At 32.6% G+C, this 11,178-nt stretch overlaps 1 protein-coding gene and 1 long non-coding RNA gene across 2 annotated transcripts; both read right to left on the reverse strand.

Moving 5' to 3' along the window:
- Positions 1–6,585: 6,585 nt before the first annotated feature.
- Positions 6,586–7,192, reverse strand: LOC136971715 (uncharacterized). The gene is made up of 2 exons (XR_010880203.1): positions 7,080–7,192; positions 6,586–7,005 (listed from the first exon to the last, which is right to left on the reverse strand). It is a non-coding gene; the product is annotated as an uncharacterized lncRNA (long non-coding RNA).
- A 171-nt stretch (positions 7,193–7,363) lies between these two features.
- Positions 7,364–9,657, reverse strand: LOC136971714 (uncharacterized). The gene is made up of 4 exons (XM_067266193.1): positions 9,511–9,657; positions 9,277–9,409; positions 8,976–9,205; positions 7,364–7,426 (listed from the first exon to the last, which is right to left on the reverse strand). The coding sequence occupies exons 1-4, from the start codon at positions 9,655–9,657 to the stop codon at positions 7,364–7,366; spliced, it is 573 nt and encodes a 190-aa protein (XP_067122294.1).
- Positions 9,658–11,178: the final 1,521 nt, after the last annotated feature.

Genomic DNA, 11,178 nt, shown 5'->3' on the forward strand with positions numbered 1-11,178 from the left:
TTTCAAGCTTTACATGTGGCCCCATCTATTGATAAAAATGTAAAAAGCATTAGAACGCACACACATTAAAGATTTGACTGACTTTCGTTTGGCTGATAGTTTGATCGCTTAAATTACAAGAAGACGTATGCGAGTGCGTACACTCAAACAATTTTAAATCGGCCGATAATAAAGTTTAATGCAGAGTACGATTTTCTTCAAATTCAATAGTTTGCTATTAATAACACAGATGTGTGACCAATATTTTCAACAAATATCGTATTAAATAATACAAATGTTTTAATCCCAATCATCGCTTTATTTATTTCCCCCAAACATATTTATGTAGCTAAAATTAGTTTTAACCTAATGTTAAAAGTTAAAACTAGTTTTATCTAAAATCAAAACATGTACAGCAGTAAATTCTAGTTTTAGCTAGACAAAACTAGTTTCGACTAGTTAAAACGCGTTTTAACTAAAAACGGGTTTTTACTGTAACATATATATATGTATTGATTACAAAATATTCTTTCATCCCTAAGCGAAACCAATATAACACTTCACAAAGGAGTGCTATAAACAAACACTCAACTTTGACTGCAAGATGAAATATAACCCATCGCGACAGACAACAACTATTTTATCCACCCTTTCGAAATATTATGTATCATTTGATTTTAATATTTTACTTTCGGCTTCGAGTGTAAAGGCCAGAGTTTTAAGTAATATATTATTTTTAAAGTTAATTATTATTTTTCGTTTTAATTAACTGGTCATCTACTATTATTAGATATTAAATAATAATTTGATTTAAGCACCTTTAAACACGAATTATTCGATGCTATTTTTGTTACGAGAATAAGAAAGGAAAAGTATGGCGATCGTTTAAAAATGACTCCCTTCACAGATTTTTACATTTTTGACTCAAAACCTGGAAAAATACCAACAACGGATATTTTTCTGTATGTACCGTTGTTATTGTGTATGTGTTTGTGTGAGAGGCACGATTTTGTTTACCCTGTCTAAAACTTAATAACTCCCTTGCTTTTTGCCGAAAATGTCTGAAATTTTGTAGGAAAGTTTGCGTATTTGGGAGTTTAATATTATTAAATTCTGGTGGTTAAAGGTCGAGAGGGTGGAGAGATAAAAAGGGTGGCGTTATATCTCGAGTGAGGTCGGACTTTATGACGAAGTTACTCGCTATTAGCATTTACAATTTCTTTTATATACGCTACTGTCTCTACAATAAAACCAATACAATGTGTAGATAGAAGAGATTGCACAAAAAGAAATAATGTACTCTGAAAATAAAAATTCTAGAAGAACTAATAGATAATTTTTATTAGGTTATTGTACATTACAAATGTCTTTAAAAACTTGAACTGAGAAAATCTAAAAAGAATAATTATGAAATATGTGATCAGCGATAATTTTTAATTTTGATCCGAAACCGAATGAAATCATTTACGAAAAATTAAAATGTTCGTTGATGATCGGATTAAACGAATGTTTTCGAAGTTCTGATATTTTTATTTTTCTAAAATTAAGCATCTAGAATAGATCACGCGTAGGCCCTATTAGTGAAAATTTTGAAGATGCTGTTTTAGAAAAACTTGGTCTGCAAATTTCTCTCGACACAATTGACATTTAATTTCTTCAATTGTTACTTCTGTGAACAACTCCATTTGTGGTGAATGTTCCAATTCCTCCACGTCTAAAGCCATGTCGATATCTTTTGAAAATTGGAGAGGTTCTTTCCAAGTGAAATCTTTCAAACGAAATCCCTCGTGTTTTGTTGACTGAAGTTTCCACGCAATTGTCGATGGTCGTTCCGTGAATTCTGTCTGCTCTTCCACTTTATTTCTACCCTTGTCAGCTTTTATACCTTGAATGTTCTTGAAGCTTTCCCGGAAAGGAAATACGTCGATATTATCGTCGAATTTAATTCATAAAATTCAGAAATATTCCAAATTTCAAACACTAAAATCAAAGTCAAAGAAAAATTTCGTTTCATAATCGAAAAGGAAATTTGATATTTCATGTCGTTAGACTTTTTTGAATATTATATGAATTATTTCTGTATTTGGTTAACATCAGCATATTTGCAAGAGATTGCAGTTGATATAATACAGGTAATCCCCGTATAACACGTGAGTTACGTTCCAAAAATTGCCGTGTTATGCGAATCCGTGTTATAGGAAAGAAAGAACTAGTACGAAAAGGGGAGTTAGGTTCCAAAAATTAAAAAAAATGCTATTATATTTTCATAATTAAGATAAGTATCTTTATTAAATTTCCCTTAAGTGATACAGTACATATTAATATAAATTAAACAATGTTTTCTTCGTCATCACTAAGCACTATTAACCGAGGGCGTTTTCTTTTTGGCAAGTTGTCCTTATCCTCTGAGCATTTTTCTGCATTATCTTCAGATCCATACTTTACCTTTTGCAAAAAGTATGTTATTTTAGACTGCTTGCTTTTAGTTAAAAGATCTTTATAAATTTTCTTATATGGTGCTAAGCACTTATGAAGAATAAAGCAAGTATGAAATAAGGAAAAAACATCTGGCAACACAAAAGCAGAAGTGTCGAGATCTGGGAACATTGAAACAAGTTTCGAGAAAGACCATCTGTATCGACAGAAGGCGGAAAAGAGAATTTACATACTTAAGTACTTATAGTTTACGAAAATAATAATTTTTAGTACTATTAGTACTTAAGTACGTACAAATTTATTACATTTCATGTTGTACGAGGGTTTTATCAAATTCTCGAACCGTGTCAGAGTGAAATCCGTACTATAGAAGTGCCGTGTTATACGGGGGTTACCTGTACCTGATATAAAGACGGAACACTTTCCTACGACTGACACATTGGCTTGTGTCTTTTTAATTTTAAAACATCGTTAAGTTTTTTTTACAGATCTCGCACAAGTACGGTTTTTCTCACGAACGAGTTCTTATGTGACGTTTAAAACAGTTTGCGGTTCGACATACTTTCCACAATATTTACACTAACGATTTTCTACGTCATCTGTTCGGTTGGATTATAACAAAAATAGTTACTATTAAATGCATTCAATACTTTACAAAATGCACTGATTTATATTCTGATGACTTCGTAAAGGATTATTCATCATTTGATGCCACGTTTTATAATTGACGTGTCGCTACAGAATGATGCGTACTGTAATTTTTGCAAAAATATCCCATTTAATGTCGAAACAATTAACTTTTTTTTAATCGAAAAATGTATTTTCTCGATATTTACATAAGAGAACCGCACAAGAAGCAGTTGCAATTTTCTCAGTTCGAATAAAACATAATTTATCATATAACCTTAAGTGATAATTTTTTCTTTACAGCATAATGAACTAAGAAAAAATATCTCCAAAAAAATAAAATAAAATAAAAATTGCTATTTTAAAAGAAACACTGCAAACTGGTATTTCATTGTGTGAAATTAAATCGAGACAAAATTACAGCAAGCTCAAATGAAGTAGCAGGTGTGTTAATTTCTTTTTCTGGTGAAACTTGTGTGTTTCATCAAGAACGCTCAAACAATTTATTACAAAGAAAATTCTACAGTGGCCAAAAGCATATACATTCGTGAAATTTTCTCACAATTTGCATCGTATCGTAATCGTTGTTTTCGGGGCATATCTCGCAAATGGCTTTTGAATGCATCATTCAGAAAGCACGCAATTAAACAGAGGAAAAGTTCGAAACGGTACTACAGTCGATAGACGTTTTTGTTTGCGTTGTTGACTTCTTCCCAAAAACGGATTTTCATATCAATGCCATGAACAAAAAAAAGAAACAAACGAAAGCCAACTTTGTGCAAAAATAAAAATTATTCTAGAGTTATAACCGAGGTTCGTTGAGTAGTGGAAGCGGTTCACAGTGTGTCCAAATAATTCTAGAAAATTCTTAACTGCGATTTAACACAGCTAACACTATCTAAAATAAAACTTTATTTGTATCGCAAATTGTTTAGATAATATGTTTGGTTAAAAAAAACTGATTTCAGACAATAACTATATCAAAAGTATCGTACGAAAAATTATTCAATGTGTCTTAATCGAGGTAAGAAAATTACAATTGCTACCGTTCTGTTTCTATAAAAGTAAAAAATGCTGCGTGTTTTTATTTGAATTTGTTTTGATTTAGGCTAGACGAAAATCACGACCCACGTGTAAAATTTCGCATTGAGCAGACATTCGCACGCGTTCAACGTTAATTCCACAGTTTCGGTCATTCAAAGAATGCCAGCGTTGTTATCTTATGGAGAGACGCAGAAAATTTCACGCGACCAGCCGATTTGTGAGCCGAAAACCCACATTCAATAAGTTTTAAAAATAATTTTCACCTAAAACTGAATTGCGATATGTGAAATGCGGATATTTCAGCTTTATGCTTTATAACTTCATTCGCCCTGTGCTCACTAGCGGAATGTTATTAGCGAGTCCGATTTGGACTTTGCCACGACCGTAACACGGAGACGGTAGGGAACGGTGCCTGTCATAAGAGAACATCCCCGAAAAATTTCCGAAACTTTTTGACCCCATCAAATCAGCCGCGGATGCCTCATAGAGGTAGGCTGCTGCCTTATTCGGTCATCCGGTGGTCATTAATTTTTAAACGATTTTTAAAAACGATTTAAATCATTTTCACTTAAATATTTAATTTGCATTATTATGTAATGTAATTAAATAAATAAAATGTTGTTGATTAATAAAAAAAACTCGTATTTTTCAATTACAAATTAAATTTAATTCACAGATTTTGAGTCTCATACACTACATTACAATACGTTAAGTTAATTATAATACGGGTAATTCTACTAATATGTAATTTACAAATAGAAAATTACACCTAAGTGAGGAATTTACGAGGACCTCGAATTGCATTAAAGAAGATGTGAATTTTGCTCTCTGTGTGGATATCAACAGGTATTTTAATTCAATTCTAGACTTATAATTTTTTCTAAGTTGGTAATAAGTAGAATAAACGTGTTTACTTTCATCTATTAAAATATAGAATACGTAAATTAAAACCAATTACAACAATTTCTTACATCGTTATTTAAGGAAATTACTGAAATTTATGGATAATATTGCCAAATGTAATTCTACAGTTGACTGATGTTGGGAAAGTAATTACATTATTTTTAGTTTACTCCTCTCTGTTTCACATCGATTTAAAATTTAACAGATTACGTGTAGAAACACGCGAAGAGCTGAGTGCAATGAGTTGAAGAATTTATATAATGAAAGAAAAATACAATCTGCCAAGGAAAGATCCTTTTTAAGGGAAACTGACCCCTATTCAAGTTACAGACAGGTGGAGAAAACTCGGAAAATTGCACAAGGCCAGGGGCCGTATTCTGGTCATCGTCTCTCGTCTCTTCACAAGCAGGTCGCTGATTGGCTAGTCATTTGTTTACGTCTCGAGAGACCATCGCGTCTCTGTAAACGCGATTCTGGACAACTTTTTCTCTTCTTCGCTTCTCTCGTTTATCAGAGACGAGCGGATAGTTGTCTTTCGACCCGTCTTTCGTCTATCGCCTCGATTTCATTATATCCACTATGGATGACTCGATGCTACTCGTGCTGTACGATCGCGTTACAAAACTTTCCCTGTCTCGGGAAAGAATATTTCGCGAGAGAAAATGCTTCTGATTTTTTCCAGTGCCTACTCGGAAATGCCACCGATTCCATTGTTTTTTAATTATCCTACATCAATTACTGAACTATCGAATATGATGTTAATCTTACTTAGATAGTTGAAGAGAAATTAGATGGTAATATTTCGAGAAATATTATATACGCACGCTTTTCTAACTTAGGTTATTAAAATTTTTATTTGTTAAGGGACAAATTGACATTACAATCTGTAAAAACGTTATAAACCAAAAAATATAACTTCGTCGAAATTACGCACTTTACTTGAACACGTGCTTTTTCTTGCCACGTGATCTATGATTACGTACTCTGCATTTTCAAAAATTTTACAATTTCATTGGTTAAAATTCTATACTGTGTTGCGCGCGCAGATAACCCGAAGATGTATAATCAACCTAGTACTATTGTGACGTCATCGACGAAGAGGAGATCGTTACGAACGACCAGAATCGCCACTTTTCTCTTTTTTCAAAGCATTCATTAAAAGAATCGACGAGAGATAAGTGACCTGAATAGGGTCCTAGGCCCGTTAGTGGGGTGCGAACCAACTACCGAAATTCGGTGATTTTTCACTCGAACACTACTCGTGAATGTGCATCATTTTTTCAACGTTTTACATTAGAAAATATTTTCGCGTACTCGGCAAGTGCATTTTAAAAATATAACTGGACAAAACGCTAACAGAATGGGTACATTCAGCGCTATAGTGCTGCAAGGTTGGCTAGTCCTGTTCGCTTCCTTAACAGATGTATTTTTGATTCAGAAGCCATAAGCAGAACTTTTACACGTATTGTATTGTCGTATTTGCAATTTTCTTTTGTTCTTTTACACTTACGATAAACTTAAATTGAAGATAAGTTTGTCGAATTTTAATTTACTTTTTTAATCATTTTAAAAAATGACCTACAAAAGAGCAAAATGTGCTGTTTTAAAGCGATTTATTGTAATCGAGTAAATATCCGCTCGAACAATGGCAAATTGCTTGCAAAAAGCCTTCAGATAGCGACGTCACGTAACACTACTTTAGCCATACGCTTTATTATAGCAACTGCAGCGTTGCTGTTCGCCGAATGCCTCCACATATGTAAAGTTTGTAAAAATTGATGCCGTGCAGGTTAATCTGAAGTTGCTGTAACATATAACTCAAGGTTTCTATTTCAGCAACTTTCCAAGAATTATTTCAGTGAGGAAACAAGCAAAGGACAAAGTGTAGCCTATAACGAGGATTCCAAGTGCACCGTATAAATCTTCCACGGATAAAGGTTTCACCGCATCTTCGACACTGGGAACATTAACAGCTTTTCGACTTCAAAAATTTTTGTCTCAAATATTCTTCGTATTCTAGAAATACACAAATAATTTGTAATGGTTGTGATTCTTTAAAATATTTGATCATTAGTAAATTATCAACTTACAGTTTGTTAAATTGTTTTTTATACGGAAATCCTTTTCTCATGGCATATCCTTCATAAACTGTAGAAAGAACTTCATCAGATTTTACATAGTTTGATCCATAAGCAGCTGCAACCTGATCTTTCAACTCTCGGAGTTCCGATAACCACCATTCGATCTTTTATAATCATGTCGTAGAACAATTTATTCATAAAACCCTTCATCTGACGATGACTTTTAGCTTTGGAATCTACTAAATTCACAAATATCTTTTCCATTAAAGCAGCATTTTGTCTTATTTTTGCAGTCATAACGAAATATGTTTTCGGCTTTCTTTAGTGAAAAGTTCTGCGTGTTTTGCTTCTGTCTGCTACAAAGAAGAAAAACAAAATCTCATTAATTAATATTCTTTGAAAATCGAAATTTTTACAACTTAGCAAATACGGGGTGGTTAGAATGAAACTAACGTTATTTAGACACGCGTAGAGCCGCTCCACTGAACAAAAACGAACAGAAACTCGGTACACACGCAACGCAGTTCGTGGGGAAGAGATTTAAAAATATAAAAATTTAGTTGAAATTTTTACCACCAAGGAAAATGTAGCGCTGCAAGGATGACAGTTTTAAGACAAGCGGATTACATTTTATTACAGGAATGACCTTAGTTTCAACTGTCTAATGTCACTTTTCAGAAAAAATATGAAGACATTTTCTGCTATGCTATTCTTCACCGATAATATGTGCATACGCTCCGCTTAGCACAACTTTTTAAATAAACTCACGGCCATAAACGTACGCTTTTGATCGAATACTGCCACATTTTCCTGATGGTAATAATTCCAATTAATTTTCACACCTCATCCTTTTTCTCGTTATCCAAATTGCACGAGTACCGTGTTTCATTCAATTCGGTTCAATAGGGTCTGAGAAGTATCAGTTTAATTCTAACCATCCTGTAGTTTTATCTTGACCTCACAAAGGTAAAACGTGACCAAAATAAAATGTTCAGTTGGTTTACAACATAGAATTGTCGCAATTCGAATGATTTCAATTTAAAAATTTTATAACTTTACGTTAAAAATTGAAATCTGTTGATAATTACATTTAGTTTTTTTAAAATTTCTGGTAAAAGAACCACTTAATATAAGACAAGACATTTTTTAAAATAATTTCTGATCAAATAATATATACGTAATAGAATAATTAAAATAAAAATAATTATTTTCCTGTGTGAGCACCAGAAATCACCAATAAAAATAATTACTTAGATATATAAAACGATTTTATTTATGCAAAAATAATATATTCTGTATTTTTTGTTTTCATCATTAATAATGTTATTCGAACTTTGAAATCTCCGTGAAACATTCAACGAGAAATTTGCCAAAGTCACAGTTTTGATCATAAACAATATCTTAGTGATTTAAAAAATTAAATATATAATTTATTTTAATGTCTAAACAGTAGAAAATAAGTATAATACGAGCAATTATTTATTGTCACGTGGTCACGACATCGGACTGCAATTTTTTATCATATTTGAAAAATTTATTTAACTTAAAATATATGCTCTCCACCCCAAATTAGTAGTGTCTTTCCCCTGTACATAATACTTTTCCTGTTGGCAACACTCATGCCATTATTTATTTAACCCCTTACAGGGCAAAACTTCAAGTAAAATAACGCGATTTTGCGTCGGAATTTTATATACAGTAAATCCTCCTGCCCAACGGTTTCCATATCGGTCTCGGATTTGATCTATCTAACTCCATTCTCGAGATTAAGGAAAGACAGACAGACCCACAACAGTGGGAATTTACAGGTCAACAATTTTTTTAAATTGTAGCCCAATAAATTTATATCGGTCAAAATAAACAATGTAAAAATGAAATAGTAGAACATTTAGATGTACTATTTACATTTAAGTATCGACTTAAGTACAGATGCGGAAGCAGTACACATGTATATTCTCCTCTTTTAATAGCTCCTGCTAATTCGTCGAATGTTTTCGGAACCGGTTCGTCAGTCTGTACGGCCATAAATGACGTCAATATTCCGGCGTAACCCCAGATCAAGACTGCTGTCATGAGCAACCAGATGCCAAATACTATTCTAGAAGATGAACGATTCACGTTGCTGTTGTCGACTCCTGAAAATTAACGCCAAAGATTATAATTCACTATTATAAATTAGAGAACAGCGTATATTGTGTAGATTTACCTTGATACATTAACGTCGTCATCAGATACCAGTACGTTCTCCCTAAAGTCCAAGGTTCCCCTTTATTGTCTTTCATGAATTTCCGGAATATTAATCCAAAGACTGTAATGGTGACGATCAAGGCCAACCAAACCTTTAATGGAACAATAAAGAAAAGTAAATTATACGTTTTAAAGGAAATAATTTTTCCACCCGATTTAAGAAATTCTAGATGACTTATCAAGAAATTTTTACCTGTTTTGTGAACGGGTTCAGAACTGTTTGCCAAGTGAGTTTCTTTTTGTGCCGTTTCATATAGAAATGAATTGGTTCGACTCTCGACACTGTTGACATTTCCACATGATGAAATAACTTGTGAGATAGTGCAGTAGGATCTGTCATAATATCTGCAAACTACATTGTGACAAAATAATAAACTTACACATTTTTTTTCCGTTATTAGTAGGCCTACATGTACACCATCGAACTTCCGGCAATTGTTAGTATGTATTCTCCTTTAATCCGGAAGAAATTACTAGAAGGAACTTGCAATTCCCTCGGCACCGAACTAGTTTATTGGGCAGCCACGTTTGGCATTGTGTGTAGCCTTGTTTATATTATATGTACTGCTTTTTTTGTGGTGGTAAAACAATCTGCGAACTTCTTAGTTTATTTTGCTTAAAATTAACTCCAGTTATGGCTTCAACGACAGAAAATAGTTTTAATGGCAGTATCAAACGTAAACTCAGTCCTTATCTTTTAAGATAAAGTAGAATTGTCTTCTGAGTGGTCAGTTTTGCGTTAAATTCGTCTGTCATTACCACAATTTTACGTATATTTTCTGATCACCGTTAAAGTAGAACTGTTAAAACAAGGGTTTCTGTTTGTAATCATGTGACATCAATGGCATGGTTCATCAGCTGTACCTGAATTTCATTTTACGGGGTTATTTACTTTGATTTTGTAGTAACCCACCATATAATTTTGGACACGTGGGAAGTGTCTAATTTGTAGGTTGGGAACATGTTAATCAATTATTATTACATGTGGTCACGGATGGTCCGAAAAATAATTAATCTAACCCAACTTTGAAACGAATGGTGCCGGAAATTCGGTGATGTACTTTTATTAGTTTGTCTATTTTATAAAATGATAAATATCAAATAAATCAGTAAAATAAAATTGGAATTCTGACTTTTATCACATCTTCCATTGGAACAATTTTATTAATTGTTATAATTTTTTATGCTTCACAAGTAACTACATAGTGTCTATTGTTAAACGTTGCAATGAATTCGTAATTTATATTTTATGTATAATAGAAATTAAATGCAATTCGATTTGTTCATATTGCACGTGTCATGTGTGAGATGTTTTTCGGCATTTTTGCAAATTGCATGATAGGAATATTGTCAGATGTTTCCAGCAACGTGGCATGGCTCTGAAGACTATATGTCGCGAGAAGCTGTAACGTTTTATGACATCTCGCTATTTGCAGGATTTTTAAAAATTTATATTGGTACAACGAATCAGATCTTCCGTTTCAGGATCGGAACTTCGTGACATATCCGGAATAAAATTTATCACCCATATAACTATTGCAATTTATTGTCTTTTGTAGAAACAATCTACTCAATGGGATAATTTATTTTATTTGGTAATTTTTTTCGATTTTACCGCTTAAAATCCTATTTAAATATTTAATAAAAATTACATCAAAAATATTTTTCATGAACTAAATTCAAATCGACAGAATTTTTCAGAAATATTTGCTTAGCAGTGGTAGAATATATGTAACTAATAGTTTGTAAGTATCATTGACAGATTAAGAATAAAAATGCCCCCGTAACATTTAAATTTATATGTGTATTTACTTCTTTATATATCAGACTTTAAACTGATTTAAATATATTTATAGCACGA

Source organism: Centruroides vittatus, unplaced genomic scaffold (assembly GCF_030686945.1).
Source record: "Centruroides vittatus isolate TY-2023 unplaced genomic scaffold, ASM3068694v2 contig_2690, whole genome shotgun sequence".
Taxonomy (NCBI): Eukaryota; Metazoa; Arthropoda; class Arachnida; order Scorpiones; family Buthidae; genus Centruroides; species Centruroides vittatus.

Bases quoted from the DNA above. Each gene is read 5' to 3' on its own strand.
- LOC136971714 (XM_067266193.1), bottom strand. From the start codon at position 9,657: ATGACAGATCCTACTGCACTATCTCACAAGTTATTTCATCATGTGGAA. The intron at 9,410-9,510 runs GTAAAAATTTCT...GTTCCATTAAAG, and splicing joins TGAACCCGTTCACAAAACAG to GTTTGGTTGGCCTTGATCGT. The intron at 9,206-9,276 runs GTAAATCTACAC...GTTAATTTTCAG, and splicing joins GACGACGTTAATGTATCAAG to GAGTCGACAACAGCAACGTG.